At 42.4% G+C, this 22909-nt stretch overlaps 1 protein-coding gene across 1 annotated transcript in view; it reads right to left on the minus strand.

Annotated features, from left to right (window-relative positions):
- Positions 1-17818, minus strand: part of LRP12 (LDL receptor related protein 12) — a 35353-nt gene extending 17535 nt beyond the window's left edge. Inside the window, exon 1 of the mRNA XM_083621731.1 lies at positions 17389-17818. Coding sequence (XP_083477857.1) covers positions 17389-17797 — 409 coding nt within the window. The 5' untranslated portion in view covers positions 17798-17818. The remainder of the gene's footprint in view (positions 1-17388) is intronic.
- Between the last annotated feature and the right edge of the window lie 5091 nt (positions 17819-22909).

Here is a 22909-nt window from a genome sequence, read left to right on the forward strand (position 1 = left end):
GGAAAATATTTGTTTCAAGTAGATTGTTGATAATAATCTATTGACATATTTATCTATCACTCTTCATTGAAAATTCCAAGGTAGTTTACAACCATCACCATAAACACCAATACAAATAAAACGAGAAAATTAAAAAATCCGTAGCAGGAAACCAGAAATACTAAAAGCTAGACAATGGAAGTAGCAAATACTCAAATAATATAAGTCTTCAGTGAGGTCTTGGTACCTGTCTGGCATCTAGGAAGGAGATCATTCCAAAGACTGGGTGCCATGGGTTTCAAAAAGGCATAGAAAGTGTAGCAACGTATATATTTCTAGCTCAGTTCACGAAGCTTTTTTTCAGCAGCAAAGTTGGGCAGCTCAGGAAGGGCTTGCCAGCTTCCTATGCTTGTGCTGGCATTGTGTTTTAGCATTAAACTGGAAGTGCAGAAGGAAGTACTAACAAACGTAGTCATGACAATACAGTGGTGCCTCGGGTTACGGACTTAATTCGTTCCGGAGGTCCGTTCTTAACCTGAGGCGCACTTTCGCTAACGGAGCCTCCTGCTGCCGCACGATATTCATTCTCATCCTGGGGCCAAGTTCTTAACCAGAGGTACTACTTCCGGGTTAGCGGGGTTTTTAACCCGAAGCATTTGTAACCCGAGGTACCACTGTATCGGCATTCTCTCATGCCACCCACAATGATTCTACAATTTTCCTTGTCTCCCAAATCATAAACCGAAGTCAGAATCTATTCCTCATATTATAGAATTAATGCATTAGGGACATTTTTCACACAGAAACATGTACATTCAAGAATCCTAGACAAAACAAAAAAATCTAAAAATGAATTTTGCTGTTGAAGTGTATACAGCTGCCCATTATGAGGGCAATATCTACTTCAAACATTTTTAATTCTATAAAAATCTGCATTACACAATTTTAAAAGAAAAAACTGTGAGTTTTATTCTAAACAAAACTGATCTAATACTTGCTTGAAGTTACTTGAAGTTTGATCTATTACTTGCTTGTCAAAAGAACTGACCAAAACTACATATTTTATTAAGAACAGTACAGACTCTGCTTTACTGGTAGGTTTGCTTGAAATAGGTTTGATATAACAACTGTTTAAAAGAAAATCCTCATGAGCCACCCTGGCCAGATGTTTTATCTGGAATAATATCAGGATTGGACTGTAGCTCAGTAGTAGAGCTTTGCATGGAGCAGGGTCTAGGTGTAATTCGCCCCAGCATCTCCCATCATGGCTGGAAGTAAACCCTTTCAGAAATCCTTGAGACCCACAGCTAGTCAATGTACACAATGTTGAATTAGATCAGTGTTTCCCAAAGTGGGTGATACTGCCTCCTGGGGGGGGGGGCACTGAAACATTTCAGGGGCAATAGTATCCTCAGGTGCAGTAGGGGGCATTGAATAAAAATAAGGTAGCAGTGAAAGCAGAGTTTTGAAAAACTGTTCGTACATGTTTTTGACAGAATTACAACCCTGGTAGATGAAGGGAACGCAGTGGATGTAGCCTACCTTGATTTCAGCAAGGCATTTGACAAGGTGCCCCATGATATTCTTGTAAAGAAGCTGGTAAAATGCGGTCTTGACTATGCTACCACTCAGTGGATTTGTAACTGGCTGACTGACCGAACCCAAAGGGTGCTCATCAATGGTTCCTCTTCATCCTGGAGAAGAGTGACTAGTGGGGTGCCACAGGGTTCTGTCTTGGGTCCGGTCTTATTCAACATCTTTATCAACGACTTGGATGATGGACTCAAGGGCATCCTGATCAAATTTGCAGATGACACCAAACTGGGAGGGGTGGCTAACACCCCAGAGGACAGGATCACACTTCAAAATGACCTTGACAGATTAGAGAACTGGGCCAAAACAAACAAGATGAATTTTAACAGGGAGAAATGTAAAGTATTGCACTTGGGCAAAAAAAATGAGAGGCACAAATACAAGATGGGTGACACCTGGCTTGAGAGCAGTACATGTGAAAAGGATCTAGGAGTCTTGGTTGACCACAAACTTGACATGAGCCAACAGTGTGACGCAGCAGCTAAAAAAGCCAATGCAATTCTGGGATGCATCAATAGGAGTATAGCATCTAGATCAAGGGAAGTAATAGTGCCACTGTATTCTACTCTGGTCAGACCTCACCTGGAGTACTGTGTCCAGTTCTAGGCACCACAGTTCAAGAAGGACACTGACAAACTGGAACGTGTCCAGAGGAGGGCAACCAAAATGGTCAAAGGCCTGGAAACGATGCCTTATGAGGAATGGCTAAGGGAGCTGGGCAAGTTTAGCCTGGAGAAGAGAAGGTTAAGGGGTGATATGATAGCCATGTTCAAATATATAAAAGGATGTCACATAGAGGAGGGAGAAAGGTTGTTTTCTGCTGCTCCAGAGAAGCGGACACGGAGCAATGGTTCCAAACTACAAGAAGATTCCACCTAAACATTAGGAAGAACTTCCTGACAGTAAGAGCTGTTCAACAGTGGAATTTGCTGCCAAGGAGTGTGGTGGAGTCTCCTTCTTTGGAGGTCTTTAAGCAGAGGCTTGACAACCATTTTCAGGAGTGCTCTGATGGTGTTTCCTGCTTGGCAGGGGGTTGGACTCGATGGCCCTTGTGGTCTCTTCCAACTCTATGATTCTATGTGTAAGACAGAATTGTATTTGGAAACACTGGAAACTTAAAGCTGTTTTTTTCTATCTCCTGGACATTTTTATTATTTTGTTATAGTTGCAACCTTGTTGTTTTTGTTGTTGCAATGATATTGTACCCCCTTCCCTTTGTATATTTAAAGGTAAAAGTAAAGGGACCCCTGACCTTTAGGTCCAGCCGCAGACGACTCTGGGGTTGCGGCACTCATCTCGCTTTACTGGCCAAGGGAACCGACGTACAGCTTCCGGGTCATGTGGCCAGCTTCCGGGTCTGGTGAACCAGAGCAGCGCACGGAAACACCATTTACCTTCCCGCCGGAGCGGTACCTATTTATCTACTTGCACTTCGTGCTTTTGAACTCCTAGGTTGGCAGGAGCAGGGACCGAGCAACAGGAGCTCACCCTGTCGCAGGGATTCGAACCACCAACCATCTGATCGGCAAGCCCTAGGCTCTGTGGTTTAACCCACAGCACCACCCGCGTATATTTACAAGGCTTTAATTTATTTTCCTTTGTATTTTACTTACCATTATGAAAATCAATAAATAGCCAATTAATGTAAAGAATACAAAAAAATAGTATTTGTCAAGCTTGCAGTTGAAAAACATGCTATCAGCAAGAGTCACTTTTAAAAACTGCTAATCAGTTAAGAGTTCTGAGAGTTTTTATTCTTAAATGTGTGTGTGGTGAGAGAGGATTCATCATCTGGAATCAAATCAGCAAGTTTTGATTACTTTAGTTTGCTGTGTGCCAAGAAGACTAGACTGCACAGCTTCCTCTAGGCAATCCTTTATCAGCTACTTCAAAGCATTCTCAAAGAATCAAAGCATAAGTATGAGCATCTGACTTTGTATAGCTAGTTTCTCAAGATGAATTTCTAGTTCTCACCAACAAGTTTTTCACTGCTTTTCCTAAGTAATTTGATAAGTACTGTAGAGATGTATTCAGATGTCTTTAAGGTAGCACACATAGAACTGTTGTAAATTTCCATTCCACCTTTAGTTGCAGACATGGAACAGTTACGTGTCACATGTCTGTTTACATTCCAGCACAGTTTGCTGGGAACTTCCGTTGTGTATAGCTTTTGCCTCTCTATCTGAGGAAACGGAAAGAGAGATGACATATTTATTTTGTCCTGATTTATGCTTAATAAATCCATAGCTTGTTAGTATGTTTCCACAAGCCTTTCGCCTCTTGCCTCTTCTGTTTGCGCAGTATGCTCTGCTGATATAGTGTGCTCAGGCTTTGAAGTCTGAGTCGCTGATTTATGTCACACCAGAGGTTGGGGGTTCATCACGGCTGGAAGGGCATGATCCAGTTGGGGGCTAGCCAGCTGGCATCTTGACCCCCAAAGGATGCCGACAACGACAACCATTGGAAAGGCTACAGAGAGTGACCAATAGGGAAAGTAATGTGAGGCTCAGAAAGCAGTTTGGAACTGTACAGGTACTGACTAACACCTTGTATGCTGCCTAATGCTATGTAAGCTATAGTGGTGGTCATGTTCATGTTATGCTAAACCATTTTTTACTGAGATGTGGACAAGCAAGAATAAGCCACAGCATGTCTCAAGCTCACATGCACCTACACTTCCATTTCCCAATTCCAGGATGACAACTTCAGCAGAAGTGAATTTCAGTTTTCCTGAATCTCAGCTTGTCTACAGTAGTTTATTCCCAGCTATGGCCGGTTTCCAAAACTGAAATTAGGTATTTTGAGGGATAACCTATGAACCCTGTTCCACATTCCAAAGAAAGCCCAAAGTGAGTGAAACTGAAAGTAAACACTGCTGAAGACCTCCTCCCAGGAAGGGAAGGTGTACAGGAAGTGGAGGAAGCTGAGTGTTCATGAGTCTGAGGTTTGCTACAGATCCTTCCTGCTCCTGAATGTTTGCTAAACCATGGTTTACTGTGACATGTGAATGCAACATTTTATGAATGAAATAAATGTTCGTGTTGTACTGGAACGGTCTGGGAGGAAGGTTTTCCACGGGAATTATTTTCTTAACAGACAACCTTAAAAGGCTCCAGAGTTTTACGTGCTGGCACTGTGTTTTAGCATTAAACTGGAAGTGCAGAAGGAAGTACTAACAAATGTAGTCATGACAATATAGTGGTACCTCGGGTTACGAACTTAATTCGTTCCGGAGGTGCATTCTTAACCTGAGGCGCACTTTCGCTAATGGAGCATCCCTGAACACAGCATTTATTCTAATTAGTAACTATAGACAATGACTAAAGACTAGATGGATGAACTACCATTATGCAACAGCTTTTTGAAGCTAAATAAATTTTACTTTTTTAAAATACAGATTTTCATTGCCATTACACTTGAAAGTACAGTCCGCATATCACACATGCAGACACTCATGTATCTCACAATCACTCACAGAAACACGAACACTTCAAATATTTCTCTCTCCCTCTCTCTCACAGACCACATTCATAAATTCTCATTCCTTCCCTCTGTTGCGTACACACCACACATAGATCTCTCCACATGGGCACCTATAAGAATTTTTCAGTGGGCAAAGCAAAACCCTGAAAAGATGGAACAAGTTAATTTTTCACACAAATGTGAAGTGGTTCTACAGAAGAGTCCAGTCTTTCCATATTGATTTTTCTTTCCTTCAGTGAGACAGAGATTATGCATTGTGATGTTAAAATCACACGGTTGTATCTTATGGTGTCTCATCTACTGGTTGAAGCATCTGCTTTTCAATAAGTCTTCTAAAATCTTTATCCCAGTTGGCAGCTGTCCTGGATTTGAATTGTTTTTATGTATGTATTGTTGTTTTAAAACTATTTCTATATTTATAGTTTTTTAAATTAGTTTTTATTGCAATTGTTTTTAATTGTTTTTATATAGGTAACAGTTTTATACATGTCATTATATTGCAAATTGCTTAGAGTTGCTGAAATGTGTCTCTCCCCCCTCCCATTCCATTGAAAGATGCTTCCTGCCAGTGGATACCACAACTGGATACCAATCACTGATTTTATCTTGCCAAACTGAAGTCTCTTTTCTCTGCAAAATGTATCATAATAACACAGGAATTGCCACACTGCATCACACTGATGCTTCATCTAGTTCAGCATTCTCTGAATACAGTTACCAGAAATACACTTCATGAGATCAGGATGGTGGCTAAGCTAGACTACCATTAGTTGCTGAGTCAGCTGCTGACCCTGAGTCAGCAGCTGTGTTTTATATGAAAGTTCTTAAGTGTTTTTGATTATTCTGGCACGAATCCACTGACAGACTGTTCCTAATGATTTTTTTAAAGCTATTTATGCTCATATTCAAGTTGCAGCGATTACTACTAGTAGTAAACATTTATATGGTACTTTAGTTTTCCCCTGCACTTTATAAACTTAATTGGGTTCAAAATTAGTAAGCCACAATGGACCTGTGTCAAATCCAAGTCAAGATCTCTGTACAGCAAGTCTCAAAATACATCATTCTTTTTCTTGAATGACCCAATAAATGTGGGGCCCTCAGTCATTTCATGGTCAAGCAAGTCCTGCACACAATTATTCTATTATTGATAATACATATATACTAAAAGGGATTTTGCCACCTTAGATTGACAGTAAAAAAAAAAATTAAACTTGGCAAATAAATTAATATAATAGTTGAACAAAAGGAATGCCAAAACAGACATCCTCACTTAACTTTTGATTTCCCCTTTTGAAGATTGTAGCTTATGAAAGAAATTAAAATCAGCTACTCTGATTTTTTTCCAAGTGCCTAATCTACAACTTACTAAATAAGCCACGAAATAAATACATAGCTAAGTTGGAGTCTTCAACAATCCCTTAAATCCAATTCTTAATAGTTCAGTTCAAAGTTTATGCTTGTTAGAAATTTGCTACCTTTGAATTTACTACCATCTGCCATAATATTGAAAACATCCCACAAGTGCTAAATACACTATACACAGCTATAATCACTTAAAATATGTTTGCTCAATATGTTGAATCGTATCTATGCATCTGTCACTTCCAGCATACCATACCGTACAATAATTAATCATAAAGAAGAGTGACTAGTGGGGTGCCACAGGGTTCTGTCTTGGGCCCGGTCTTATTCAACATCTTTATCAACGACTTGGATGATGGACTCAAGGGCATCCTGATCAAATTTGCAGATGACACCAAACTGGGAGGGGTGGCTAACACCCCAGAGGACAGGATCACACTTCAAAATGACCTTGACAGATTAGAGAACTGGGCCAAAACAAACAAGATGAATTTTAACAGGGAGAAATGTAAAGTATTGCACTTGGGCAAAAAAAATGAGAGGCACAAATACAAGATGGGTGACACCTGGCTTGAGAGCACTACATGTGAAAAAGATCTAGGAGTCTTGGTTGACCACAAACTTGACATGAGCCAACAGTGTGACGCGGCAGCTAAAAAAGCCAATGCAATTCTGGGATGCATCAATAGGAGTATAGCATCTAGATCAAGGGAAGTAATAGTGCCACTGTATTCTGCTCTGGTCAGACCTCACCTGGAGTACTGTGTCCAGTTCTGGGCACCACAGTTCAAGAAGGACACTGACAAACTGGAATGTGTCCAGAGGAGGGCAACCAAAATGGTCAAAGGCCTGGAAACGATGCCTTATGAGGAACGGCTAAGGGAGCTGGGCATGTTTAGCCTGGAGAAGAGGAGGTTAAGGGGTGATATGATAGCCATGTTCAAATATATAAAAGGATGTCACATAGAGGAGGGAGAAAGGTTGTTTTCTGCTGCTCCAGAGAAGCGGACACGGAGCAATGGATCCAAACTACAAGAAAGAAGATTCCCCCTAAGCATTAGGAAGAACTTCCTGACAGTAAGAGCTGCTCGACAGTGGAATTTGCTGCCAAGGAGTGTGGTGGAGTCTCCTTCTTTGGAGGTCTTTAAGCAGAGGCTTGACAACCATATGTCAGGAGTGCTCTGATGGTGTTTCTTGCTTGGCAGGGGGTTGGACTCGATGGCCCTTCCAGCTCTATGATTCTATGATATGCAATGGTCATGTACAATCTAAAACAAGTTCCATGGTGGAATCATATACATTCTGGCTGATCTTTTTGTCTTGTAAAGATGGAAACTGGACTCTAATATTATGTCAGATGGGGAATGGGTAGAAGGGAAAAACATTCTATGAGACTTACAGAGCTTCTATTCTGCTGTTGCTTTGAGAAATAGTTCACAACAGAATCCCAGACACTGTCCTTTGGCAATGTAATATTGTAATGTACCCTTAGGCCATTCTCCAAAGTATTGCTATATTTTGTTCCTCCCCTTGTCCCACTTCACTCAGTTCAATACAGAATGCCTCTGCTAACACCTAGTCTCCTTTAGTGCTACATTCATGACACCTCTCTCATTATGTCTTTGAACTATGTTCTGTCTTCCAATGAAAGTCAAGTTCTAATCTTTCAAGCTTTTAATCTTTCTTATCATATCTCTTTTGACCAATTCACTATTATACTCTTAATGAGGCACCACTTGTACAGAAACTTCAGTGTGCCTATACTGGCATCCAGTTCTGTCAGTATGAGGATGTCTGTCGCTGAAACGTTGTCTGCCAGACTGCTTCTTTCCCACTTATTATCAAACTGGGAACTACGGTCCATACACCCTGAAAAGCAAACTGCACAAAAATGGAAAGTGTTTTCCTGCTTCTAGTTTAGCTCTATTTTTGTCCATGTCCTCGATACTAATCACAGCTTGTTCTCTCTAACAAGGAAAAGCTGGGACTTCTTTGAAGGTGAGTGGGTGGCAGTGGCTCTCAATCTGTAAGGAGGGTAGACTAGAAGGAGTTCTTCAACCACAAGAAAGGAAAGAGACAGAGGCAAATTGCTAATTCTATACACTAACCTCTTAAAGAGACAACAATGTACAGAATATTATTTATGTTTACACTAGTATGGGAACTGGAAGTCAGTGGGAGCACAAAGAGGCATCCCTTTAGGAGCAAGCCTGTGAAATTGGTCCTACGTTTTCCCTTATTCTGTGTCTCCCACATTCTCTGCTTTGTGCAAGTTAATTTGATATGAATCAACTGTCTTTATTCTCTTTTGCCATGGAACTGCCTTCCTCTATAAATAGCATTAAGCTACCTCCTTGGAATCCTTTGTATCACCAAAACTTTCCTGAGCCACTCTAGCTTCATTTTTTCCTGCTACTGAGTTAACTCTTCATCCTGTCTATGCAATTTTTACTTGCCAGATAATTTGGCCTTATTCTGTCATCAAGCAATCTCTACATTTGCTACATTTGTCAACAGAAGTAATTTAATATTTTTATTCCTGTTAACTCCTTGTATACATTTACAATTGGTATTTGCAACAGTTCACATTTCTGTTCCTACACTGGAAAGGAGTCTATAGTGGTGCATGAAAAAAGGTATATCATTAAGTAATTTAAGAACTGGTTGAAAACCACTCTTAAGTTGTTGATTTAAGAAAACCAAGACAAAATGAAAGAGAAGAACAGAAGAGTAGCACTGCTGGATCAGGCCCCTGTCCTATCTAGTCCAGCAACCTTGCCTCACAATGGCCAACCAGATGCTTGTGGGAAGCCATCTTAGCTGTGAGTCCTGGAACATCTGCTCCCTGCCTTGCAGGCCTTTTCCCACCTGACCTGGGAGGACAGGACCCCGACTGACTCAAGCTACAAAAGCCGAGGTTGCTCTGGACAGACTGTCGGGTTGGGGTATTGTTTGAGGGGGCCATGTTGCTGTTGTTTTTGTTGACACTAATTCATTTGTATTTTTTATTTTTAGAACTTGTTATGATTTATTTGGCATTTTTGTGAGTTTTATTTATTGTTTGTAATTATGTAATTTTTTTCATGTTGTAATCCACCTTGAGCTTTAACTATGGAAAAGCAGAATACAAATAAAATAACAGATGGATGGAAGCCTGCAAACAGGAGCTGAGCAGAACAGCCCTCTCCCCTCCTACAGTTTCCAGTAAATGGTATTCAGAAGCATGTTAGAGGCAGAACACAGCCACCTTCGATAGCCTTTATCTCCATGAACTTGTCAAACCCTCTTCTAAAACCATCCAAATTGGTGGCCATCACTGCCTCTTGTGGGAACAAATTCAATAGCTTAACTATATGCTGTGTGATGAAATACCTCCTTTTGTCCAACGTTCAGCTTTATTGGATGTCAATGAGTTCTAGTATTATATTATGTGAGAAACTTTTCTCTGTCTGCTTTCTCCATGCCATGCATAATTTTATTTACTATCATGTCACCTCTTAGGCGTCTCAAGGACTCCTGTTTTGCAAAAACAGTCAAAAGTTTTTAAGAATTTGATTTACAATCAATATACCAATATCTGAGAGCTCCTTTTGAAATAAAGAAAAGCCTGAGACACTGGCTCAGTCCCTTCTTAGCTGCCTACCAACTTATCAAAACAAGTTTGACAACTGAGGTGTCAACAGGGGTGGAGTGGGGACATATTCTGGCTTAATTCAGCAGAATCCATTTCAGCAGCTTTCAGGGTATAAAGCCATTCAAAAAAAAAAAATTTATAGCTTCGTAACAGATAACACACTTAAGATTTTTATAGGAGGACTTTAAAAGACTTACAGCCTTGTATTTTTCATCCACAGAGAACAACTGTTGAAGTCAATGGGAATCCTGGGTACCCTAAAAACATTTAAGACCCCTGTTGTTCTCCACAGCTAACATTTTGTAAACTAATAAAATTTGACCTAAGTTTCTTCCTCACTAATGTAAGTATCTGTGCTCGGGGCCTACTGCCTCAAATATCACAAAACCCTACCACTGAAACTGTAGCTGAATTTCCAGTCAATGCCTGTACTTGTGGGCACTTTGCTAGAATCAATCAACAAAGATCTGTTCACTAAAAAGGTGAATATTTTCTTTTTTCTTTTTTACATATGCTTTAGCTATCAACACACCCTTGTCCAAAAATATTTAAGAACAAGCTATTCCATTCATTGAATGAAGGAGGGTTTTCAAATCTTTTAATTAGAAGGGGGCGGGGAGTCTGATCTGCTTGCAAAGAGCACAGTCTATTCACAGAGAGGAGGCAAATAAATATTTTACATGGTAGAATTCAAGAGCTATAGCTACATTGTGAGTATACGTACAATCACAATCTGTTAAATCCCTCTTCACCCATACTTCAAGCATCTAAGGAGACAAAAATACCTTGTGCACCAAAAAATCATCATACAACCACAGCTTGAAATGATAATAGCACATCACTAACAGCAAGGCATTAAATTCAGCATCTTTAACAGAAGCGGAAACACAAGTAAGACTGGTGTCCATCATACTTGGCAAGAAGGGAATTCCAAAGATTGGGGACCACAACAGAAAAGGCTACCTTCTTTGTTGCCATGAACACCTGCAGCCACCAGAACAACCAGGAGGGCCTAATCTACAGATCTTATTGAATGGACAGACTAGTACTGTGTGAGAGAAGTGCTGTGAAAGGGGAGAGGAAAGTGAGCAATAAGGAAATCAGTGTAAAGGCTGTACCATAATCCCTGCAGCTGTGTTATAAACTCAGATATATAAGCTAGGCGCCAAACGCCACCTTAAACCTAGGTTGTGGCTACCACAACAGAATGTCTATTTTCCAGGGTGCGGGACTAAGATGAGCCTTGGGGTCGCTTCCAAGGCTACAATTCTGATCCTATGACCTCAGCTACATTGCTTGGCAATGTACATTGCTCTTACAACCATTTACTAGTCCCAGTATGCAAGAAGGAAAAACACACACAGTGGAAATGGAATTAATGATGGACTAAGGCAGGGGTTTTTAAAATTGGCTCGATGTCAGAAATCTCCACATAGCCACAATTAGACCTGCACCAATAGTAAAACGTGCCCGGTGGCAGGAAATTTCTAACACTGCCCTGCATACTGTATTTCTATTATTCAGCATCAGGGTCACTGGCACAGAGCACCATAATGCAGGACAACATCAAAAGTTGTAGATGGTTTTTTATGCAATCCCTGCCGTACTGCATGGCATGGTCAAAGCTGCCCTGGTGCGGCATCCATTTTCTCCAGCTCCTTCCTTCCCAAGTGGCTGATGTCACTTACACTGGTGGGCATCAAAGCTTTTGAGGACTGTGACTCAAGAGCTAGACTTTTAAGACTGTAACCTATGTTGATGCCTCTTATTACACACTGAATTTCATTAGAACAGGAAATACGTAGTTTGCTATTTATATTTAGGAAAAAAAAGTCTCCTGAGAAGCCACCCATGCCCATTTTCCCACTGCTGCAGTGATGGGGTGGCCTCTTAACAGATGTACAGAACATAGTTATATACAAAGTTTAAAATGTAGGCTATGAATGGGCCAGTTCCTAAAGGTATTGTTTGGATGTTGTTTCTATAGAAATTGATAATATGTACTTTCACATAATGCACTGAGGATTATGATCAAAACATGGGTTTAAGTAGGTTAAGTTAAGAAGAGATCCCAGTAAGAGGCTAAAAAAGCTCTCCTTGAATAAAAAGGAGTAGAATTTTAATAATTGCACAGCTGTTGCTAAAAGGTGAATTCCACTGAAGGTTTAAAAACAAGCACCATATTAATAGTCTTGCAAACCTAATTAACTAATCCGGGTGCTCCACATAGTCGCAACTGGATCTTCATCAAAAAGCTGAGGCTGCTGAACAGACCCTTGGACTGGGGTATTGTTTGTGGGGTACTGTTGTTGATGATATTACTTTTTTCTACATATATTTTTAGAGCTTAATATGATTTATGTGGCAACTGTTCAGTTTGGTTGTGTGCTTTTTATGTGTTTTATTTATTGTTTGACTACTTTTGTTATATTTGTAATTATGTATCTTTTTCATGTTGCAAGAAGCTTTGAGCGTGGTTTTAACTATGGTGGCATACAAATAAAATGATGGGTGGATGGATGGATGGATGAGAATAACCTGCACACTTTCACATACATACAGTATAGGATACAAAAACAGTAAATAGTTAACATAGTGAGTGATGTTCAAATAAGTCATACTCTGAAGCCAAAGTTACTCTGAGTATGATTTAACTGGACACCACCTACTGTAAAGAAAGGCTAGTGTTAAATCTTAAAAATTATCTCAGAAAAACTGGTCAGCTGGAATAATAAATCTGTTTGCACAAATATAGCTTCCTTGTTTTATATTTTTTCATCCTCTGTATATCAACCAAAGCACTTTATCAGAGACTAGACATGTAAAGCACTTCCTTAAGTTTAAATGTGGGGAGCTGTTTCTGTCTGTTCCAAGCACTTCAATTCAAGAAAAACACTGGTCAAACAGATTAAGAAAACAATAACCAAGCAAGTAAATGTTTTTGTTTGTGCCCTGCTGAGGCTAAAATGATCTACGGGAATGCTTCCAGGTCTATGAACATAATTGTATTTTACTTTATGTCCCTCTGGAAAACAGTGGGTTTCTTAAAAACCAAGCTCCTGTTTCCTTTAATATGAAGAACAGATATACAGCTTTAGTCAATGGTGTGAATAGCAATACTATTTAACACAAGTCTTGCTTCCTATGGATTTTGGAGTTCCCTAAGGCCTTTTATACTGAAGAAGTTTTAATGGATATGATCTTACTGGTGCCAGGCTTTTATGCATTAAGTGTGATCACATTGCATACTTGTTTCTTTACAGTCATAGTAAGTCATGCATCTTGTTTTGGTAAGCATAAGTTCAGAACCGAAATTGATCTGTGTTATTCTGTTTTTCTTATAGAAGTATTTTAAATATCGAGACAGGATTTCCCTTTATATAGGAAGAAACAGTACTTCATGTAGTCAGCAGGCCAGGGACAACATGAACTTCGTGATGTTTGCAAAATAAGGTGGTCAGTATTTATCACTGTAATTTTAGAGGAAAACTACCATAACCAATTTTGGACGTATGCTACAATATGACTGCTTGCTTCAACTTTGGTTGCACATTAAAAAGGAATAAAGTAACTGAGGTAAATTGTTTAAAGTAAATTGTTAAGAGATCTTTAGTGCTTCCCTGCTCCCTCAGAGAATAATTATCAGTGTTCCCTTGGAAAAGCTAATTACTATTAAACCAGTTTAAATCTGGTATGGATAAAGCCCAAGTGAGTTACCTACCACGTCCACACCAAGTGTGCGAAAACAGATACAACATTCTCATTCCTCCAGGCTGTTCAAAGTCTAAGAAACAATGGACAGCACAACTTGCAGATATACAATGCACCCTTCTTTCTCATATATCTGGTAAACTATGGCTTATGAAAGTTTTGAAAGACAAATGATGCTTTTTGGAGGGGGAAATGAATTACTTATCACTTAAACCTGAGTCCATGGTCCTACACCAAATACACTGAATTGAAGCCTAATTTTCTATCTAAGAGGGGTGGGGGTCGCAGTGAACAGTAACTTGACTTTTAAGGTCATGTAATAATAGTTACTCACATACAGTTAGTCTGAGGGTCTTCTGGCGGTTCCCTCACTGCGAGAAGTGAGGTTGCAAAGAACCAGTAAGAGGGCCTTATTGGTAGTGGTGCCTGCCCTGTGGCACATCCTCCCATCAGATGTCAAAGAAATAAACAACTATCTGACTTTTAGAAGACATCTGAAGGCAACCCTGTTTAGGGAAGTTTTTAATGTTTGATGTTTTATCATGTTTTTAATATTCTGTTGGGAGCCGCCCAGATGGGCAGGGTATAAATAATAAAATTATTATTATTATTATTATTACTAATACTAATACTACAGCACATAAGCAGCTCACTCAGTGGGGTAGAGCCACAGCTATAACTTTTGGGTAGCAGCATCACCACCACAGGGGCAAGACAGCAGCAAGGTTAGGTATGAACAGTCATATTGACAGAACTAAATGCTTCCACCAGCGCATCCATACAGTTCCAACTTCACCAGTGCTTCACCCATCCATGTACACAACAGCAGTACTGCTGCTGGGAGGTTATAACTGCAGCTCCACCCCACTGAGTGAGCAACTCCTCTTTCAACATGTTGTACCCATTTATAGCTATTAACCAGACATCACGGACATTTCCAACTTATTGAGAAACACTACTTTTGCCTTGTAATTTGGAGACTTTCTTCTGACAGTTCTGGGCACTTAGTTGCCATCTAACTTTGTATTGGTTTGTGACCCTTTTCTTCAAGCAAGTCGTTTTATTTTGCATCCTTGCATATGTACAGAAAAAGAAGAACTTCATTAATTTCCTAATTATGAGCTTGTCTGTAAGCAGATATAATTATATAGTGTGAAAGACATGTGAGATGAATGACTAGTTTATACTACCTAGTGTAGTATAAATGATTTATTTAGTCAATTAATACTAATGTATTGATTGTTATAGCAACCAATTAAAATTTCACTTTTGTTCAGGAAATATGTGAATTGAGAAATGGCAAACTTGGATTTTACTTTCAGACAGCAACCAGAATGCCCAGATCTAAAATAAACTTAATATTATTCAGTCATACAATCCCGTACATCTGATCTGTGGGTGAACAAATATCTAACAGAACTTTCACAGTCTGGAAAAACCTTGAATGACCATCTTGACACCACTCCTCTAAGCCAATCCCCCAAAAGAATCTGAACCCAGGCCTTCACCTGTTGGACCACAGCAACTCTCATAAATTGTTAGACAACATACGCGGGTGGCGCTGTGGGTAAAACCTCAGTGCCTAGGACTTGCCGATCGTATGGTTGGCAGTTCGAATCCCCGCGGCGGGGTGAGCTCCCGTCTTTCGGTCCCAGCTCCTGCCCACCTAGCAGTTCGAAAGCACCCCTAAGTGCAAGTAGATAAATAGGGACCGCTTTATAGCAGGAAGGTAAACGGCGTTTCCGTGTGCTGCGCTGGTGCTGGCTCGCCAGAGCAGCTTCGTCACGCTGGCCACGTGACCCGGAAGTGTCTGCGGACAGCGCTGGCTCCCGGCCTCTTAAGTGAGATGAGCGCACACAACTGGCCCGTACGGGCAGGGGTACCTTTACCTTTATACAAACAAGTTACATGAACTACCATCTCTTTATGTGTAGTCTAAGTACAGTAAAAGCAAGCTTTTCCTAGAGCATTGTTGCACATTACAGTGTAGGCCCCTCCTTGTACAACGAAACTTATGTTGCCACCACCAAGTTCCCTTTGCTATAGAGCTCAATAATATTAAGACATATGAATATATCTTCCACTGTCAAATACACATAATCCACTTAAATCAAGTATGCAGTAGAACCTGACAATTTAGGGCCATCATGTGTTTGCACTCCAAGGCAAATTGTTGGCTAGAACACCTAATAAAAATACAAACAAGGCCAATGGAATTTCAAAATCTGGAGTTACTCTAGCTACAAGTTTTAAGAAACGGCATATTTTGGTTATGAACCTAGTTGTGGTGCTAATGGCATCCAAGAAAGGTGACAAATGAAGGGACAAAGCATTCAGACATTTAGGCACATGCTGTTGAGCCAGGGCTCCATTCCAATTAGCTATAACCATTTTAATGTTTACATCTTATATAAAGGTAAAGGGACCCCTGACCATTAGGTCCAGTCGTGACCGACTCTGGGGTTGCGGCGCTCATCTTGCTTTATTGGCCAAGGGAGCCGGAGTGACTACGTCATGTGGCCAGCATGACTACGCCGCTTCTGGCGAACCAGAGCAGCGCACGGAAACGCCGTTTACCTTCCCGCTGGAGCGGTACCTATTTATCTACTTGAACTTTGACGTGCTTTCGAACTGCTAGGTTGGCAGAAGTAGGGACCAAGCAATGGGAGTTCACCCTGTCGAGGAGATTCGAACCGCCAACCTTCTGATCGGCAACTCCTAGACTCGGTTTAACCCACAGCGCCACCCGCGTATAGCTGCCTACTAAAAAGTGTTGAAGGGCCACATCTCACTGGTTGGACCACTAGTACAGTTCTGCATTCAGAAGGTGCCAGATCCAGTTCTTGGACTCTCCAGGGCAGGGCAGGGCAGGGAGAAAAGCAATTGTCTGAAATCCTGGAGAACTGCTGCCAGCCAGTGTAAACACTGCTGAACTAGACGGGCCAAAAGAAGCTTCCTCTCTTCCTAATATGCGTGGGTGGAACAAAACTAAATTTGGGGAGAAAAGGGTGCAGTCGTGCCCCACTTGTTTTAAACCAGCGGGCTTTGAGCATATACAGATTTCCACTGTGAACTTCTTTTCCTCTCTCCCACCAGCCCCACTCCTACGCCCTGACAACAAGACCCATGAACACCCCAAGGGGCACGTTGTTTCGTGCGGGCGAGAGGGTCACACACACAAAACAAAGAGGCAGGCAGACTAGCTGGGCCAAGGTCCTAGCCCTCGGCTTAAAACAAAACCCCGGCGGAAGAAGAAGTCGCCTTCAGTCCTGCTGCTTTAAAACTGGCAAGACTGATGCCCGAAGAACAAAAAATAAGCAGAATGAAAAAAGGGCTGTTTGGGGGTGGGCGCCTCTCACTCACCCCCCACCCCAGCGTTAAGGAAGAAAGAGGGGGGGTAAGCCAAGAAGGGGAGAAAGAGAAGAGGAAAACAAAAACAAATCAAGCCTTTTTCCTAAAAAGCAAACGGGGGTGGTGGGGGAAGGAGAGATGAAGGCTGCCTGCTTTGTCTCTTCGCGCCCCTTTAATATAAGGCCAACGGGGGCGACAAAGGAAGCAATGGAGCCGGCTGGCTGGCTGGCTTCCTCGCCCCCTTCTCCTTCCTCCCAGAGGCTGGTACCTACCACAGCAGGAGGCGACGAGGAGCAGGAGCTGCGCTGACCTCCAAGCAAGGGACCCTTTTGCGCTCCAGCAAGGGGCCATAACACCGCCACGGGGGGGAGAGCGAGAAGAAAGAGCCGGAGTCGGGAGCCCCCGCGGCCACAAGCCCCGCTGCGGGAGGAGGGCCCAAGCGCCGCCGCCGCCGCCTCGCCGGCCAAGACTCCCCGCCGGCCCCCTGGCTGCTCCCTCCCGCGTCGCTCTCTGCTCAGCCCGCCGCTGCTGTGGGAGCCATGGGCGGCTGAGGCGGTTGCTGAGGCGGCTGAGGCGACGACGACGACGACGACCGCCGGCCTCCGGCCTCCTCTGCTCTCCGGTCTCGGGCAGCGCTCTCCTCCGGCGGGCAGGAGGGGCTCCGCCGGCGCATCTGCGCATTAGAGAGCCGAGCCGCGCTCTCTCTCTCTCGCAGGAAAGCGGCTTCCCTGGGCGGGGAGGGAGCGAGGGAGACCCAGCCTCTCGCCCAGACGGAGGAGGAGGAGACTGAGCGGGCTTCGTCCTGGCCGCGCAGTGAACCGCCTCAGTTTCTCTCGGGGCTGCTGGCCGCTCGGTGACCCTTTAAACTCAAGGAGACAAAAGCAGCGGGAGTGGGGGGGGGGGAGGATGTTTACTCCGAAGTAGCGCAAACACGGGCAGGGATCCTGCCCTGGCTGTTTATTTGCAGGTAAATCCCAATGGGGCGCTGGGGATGTTCCCCTTAGAGAGTTTGAGAGGGAGCGCGCGCAGGGCTGCTGCAGCCCCGATCCTCTGCAAGAGCTAGGCGATCCTAAAGTTATTAAAAGCGATGGCCTCCCGCAGTCCCAAGGGGCAGCACGTAAAGACGAGCCCGTGGTGGATCAGGCCCACCTGAGCCTGCTAGCCTGCACACACACACACACCCCGGCGCCAACCGCATAAGAAGCTCACGGGCAAAAAGCACCCCTTTCCCCACTTGCAACTGGTGTTCAGAGGCCCATTGCCTCCGATGCTGAAGGTAGAACATAAGTCATCCTGGCTAGCAGACTTGTCCTCCATCATTTATTTATTTCCATTTTTGACAGAGGAAAAGAAAATATGCAGCTTGAGTACTGAGGGTAGATATCCTCCTTCTCCAGTGAACTCACAGGCTCCAAAGCAATCCTGAGTTAACTCAGATGTCTCACTGAATTTATTTTGATTTACTGCCATGAAAGTCACTTCGCCCCCAAGGCGCACTCTGGAAACAAGCAGATGCCAACAACTGCCATTGAAGCAAACGTGCATATACAATTGCATTTCTTGTGTGTGTACCAGTTCACATCTGATGTACACCAATGAAGGAAAACACGCATGTCCCTTATTTTGATTCTGCTTGGCAAGGGACCACATATGATGCTACCTTCTTTTCTTTCCAGGATGCTGATACATTACAGCACTACAGAGTTAGAGTTGTGTTGTTTTGCACCAGTGCAATTTTCAACCCCTTGAATTTTCTGGTAGAGTTTTTTTCTTTTTCTTTTGGTAACGAATAATTTCTAGTTAATTACTGAAGTGGCTTAGGTAGCGTTCTCACAATGCAACATTATCAGTAGATGTTAATCCCTGTGCACTGTCATTTTGAATAGCAACATTAATGCACTGGGATGTGTTAATAACAAGATTTCTGCAAAAAGGAAATATTGGTTGCACCCTCTGGAAACTTAGACACAGCTAGCCATCCATACAGTACTGCTGTCTGAGGCAAAGGAAAAGATGGCTGCCCCACCAATCCATGTACAGAAGCCAACTGGACTGGCAGTTCCTCTTATTTCAGGACAGGCAACAACAACAACAACAATAGTAGTAGTGGGATAGTGTCCACCACACCAGAGAGCAGCAGGCTAGTTATGGGAGTGCAAGACAGGCCACATGGCATGTACAGCTCTGCCCTCCAACAGATGTGGCACAACCAGGGAATTAGAAAGTTGTTGTTGCTGGACTCAGCGACTGTCACCTGACTGTCACCAGGGCTGGCCCTGCTAAATTATATTGAGATGCTCATATCCTATATTTCAGGATCCCTCATCGCTGAAATGCTCTGCTTAATTCCTCTGCTTTTCTGGTCTTTGATTTACCCGTATCTCTCCATATTTTTTATTATGTACATCAGCTTCTTTTCTTTGTTGTATTCACTTTCATTGTTTTGCCTTTAAATTACTCCTTTCTTTCAGTGCATTGTATTTTTCTCCTCTTTCATTTTGATTGTGTTCATCTTCAACTTTTTAAACCTAAAACCACCCCTTTATTCCCCAGTGCCTTTACTTCTTTGCCATACTATAGCTTTGGAATTCATTGCCACATATTCATGTATTCCTCTTTCTTTCTGCCCTTAAACAGCAGCTATTCTCCAGAGCTTTATGTTCTGATCTTTGCAATCCCTTTATCCTATGTCTCAGCCATTCCCCTTCATTCTTTTACTTTTAGAGTATAAGCCTGGGAACAAAGTTTTTACCTTTAGAAACTGGATGCTCCAGGTACGTTATAAATATTACTATGATTCTCTAAGCACTGGTTTCTGGAAGAACACTTCATTTCTATAGTGACAAAATATGTGCAGTAGATGGCAATCCTGTTTTTTGTAGCGGGTGTGTGTGTGTGTGTGTGTGTGTGTGTGTGGTGGAAAGGGGCTCTTAACCTTTTGAATCCCCCCTGTTCAGTCTTTTGAATTATTTAGTGCTATGTAGGATGATTATGTACACACATGCTGACATTCCTGAGGTCTACCCTTTCATACTGCAGCATTTTAATAAAATACTTTAGAAAATGCATATCCCTTCCCCCGCCCCCATGACCCAAGTTGGCTACCTGCCTGTCAGCTACTACTAAATAAAGCCAAAGTTGCGGTTAGATGCCAGTTTCCCATCTGTATCTGAATGTCTCCTCTTATAAACCTGGAGTAATTATTGTATGAGCATCAGCATGTATGAGTAAAAGCTAATTTGTTATCCTGATAATGTTCAAATTAGCTGACACAACTTTTTATCCAAAGCAAGTGACATAGGTGCTGTATGGTGTAGAGTTGACACTTATTGAGTGGGGAAACTTATGATTCTGGTAGAGCCAGCCAGATTATCCTGTTCTTCAAATTGTGGTTGCATCAGTTATAACCTTGATGAGACACTTAAGCTGGACTTTAATGTTTTTAGGTGGGATATGGAAATACTATAGGACCTTGATTCTCAAACGATGTGATTAACCTATCTATCCAACACTATCCATTTCCATTTGTTTTTTAAAACTATTAAAACTGAGGTCTTGCACAGTAATTATATTTATATCATTAAGCTTTAACAAAAATGATAAAGAGGCCTTGCACAAACCTTCTGTAAGAATAATTAGAATAAATAATCTAGGTTGAAGGGTCAGTCTGCCCTGAGTCTGTTCCAATTCTTGAGTTCTTGTATCTGTGGGGATATGAGAGGAAACTTACCAAATCAGTCCCTTGTCTAAACAACTGTTGTGGCTGGCTACTTAATCACCATGATTAGCACAACCAAATAAGTTGCTCTGTGCCATAGAATGAATGGGTGCCCCCCAACCTAGCTGTTAGGTAGAAGAACAATAGGAGGGTGGTTTGTGAGTGACTTGGAAGCAGGCAGAAAGCAGGCTGGAAGCTGAGACACGGAGATATGCTTGCTCTGTGCTGGATCCAAACTTGTCATGAATTAAGAAGCAAGTTTGTTGGGCTATTAATGCTGTGAGTCCCTCCATCTTATGCTCAGATTGTATATATGTGTAAATAAAACCAAATATCCTAAAGACAGGGACTGGGAAGAGGAGGAATGGTGGAGATCGCCTCCCCATCCTGACCCTCCCAGGGAGGAGGAAGAGGAAGACAGTATAGATTTACAACAGTGGTTTGTGGGAGGTCACAGCTCAGAGGCAGATGAGGGGAAAAGTTGGGAAACAATGAGAAAGGAGGAGCAGGCAGAACCAGAGCAGAAGCTGGCTGACACATTGTCATTAGAAAGCATTCCACATCCTCCATCTCCCAGAACCTGGTGAGCCTTAAAAGTAGGAGAGCAGAGAGCACAAAGACAGGGCACGTAGAAGACAGGGCACGTAGCAGCACCCATAGAAGTGACAAATGAGGAAGTGGGAGAGACGGGATGGAGAGTCTCTTGGGACAACGCCATTCTCCAAGAGGGTGGGTTCTATAGTCTTTCTCTGTAAAGAGTGAAATAAAAAAGGACAGTAAGAAACTTTTCCTTGTCTTTATACTTCCCTGGGCAACCAGCTGGGAGCCACTGACAGCATCCTGACAACCACAGTCTCTGCTGACCTTTATTCCAAGGAAATCAAATCCTGGCCTGGAACCTCTGCCTGAGGTATACAGTGGTACCTCGGGTTACAGACGCTTCAGGTTACAGACTCCGCTAACCCAGAAATAGTACCTCGGGTTAAGAACTTTGCTTCAGGATGAGAACAGAAATTGCGCCACGGCGGCAGCGGGAGGCCCCATTAGCTAAAGTGGTGTTTCAGGTTAAGAACAGTTTCAGGTTAAGAACAGACCTCCAGAACGAATTAAGTTTTTAACCCGAGGTACCACTGTATGCTAAAATTAATGCCTTAATGCCTAAAGTATGTACTACAATTGCAATTTCCCAGGTAATCCCCCACAAGTACCCTGTGGAAATCTTGAGAGGACAACTCCTCCTAATCGGGTTGTTGAAATCTGAGCATGTGCTCAGCATGTAGCAATTAGTAGAAGTACTGTAGTAGTTTTGTGAAGTGGAAACACAATGCATAGTCTGTGCTCATCTGAGGAGGAAATGGGACTAGGGGTGTGGCATTAGAGGCTACCAAAGAAAATGGTGCAACACATATTACACACTTCCTACCCCAAATGTGCTAACGAGCTTCCACACCAGCAGTGACTGTAAGGGGTTGTTTTTACTTAGCAGATTTCTGTGGCAAGAGGGAAATGTATATTAAATGTAAACAAACAAACAAGAAGACAGGCTGACATTTTGATGACAACAATATTGTGTGGGTGCTTCTAATATTGTGTGGGTACATGATCAGCACCAATTTCATAATAAACTCCTGCTTGGGAGCAGCCACAAATATCCTTGTGTAACCCTATCTGCATAAGGACTGTTCTTCCACAAGCAGCTCCCACACAGCAAGATTCAGATGAAATAACCATGACAGCGGAGGCAGGTTTATGGATCCTGATCATAGAATACTTTGATGGGAAAATAACAATTCAGTGGAAAAGGTCATGTGATCAGTCCCTGCTGACATGGTTGGATCATAAACATTACGCTAGCCACACAAGATAGGAGCCGTTTATGGAAAAGTAGTTCCCGTGTGAGGGGATCATTTCTGGGGGTTTTCCCATTCTGCAGAGGAATACATTTCTGCTTAAAACAGCCCCGTGATACAGGAGCCTTGTGACCTGTCTGACTCTGACCTTCTGCATTTGTATCTGTATAGTATTTGCACATGTGGATCAATCCTCACCATGCAATCCTGTGCATGCCTACTCAG

This window comes from Podarcis filfolensis, assembly GCF_964270895.1.
Source record: "Podarcis filfolensis genome assembly, chromosome: 7".
Taxonomy (NCBI): Eukaryota; Metazoa; Chordata; class Lepidosauria; order Squamata; family Lacertidae; genus Podarcis; species Podarcis filfolensis.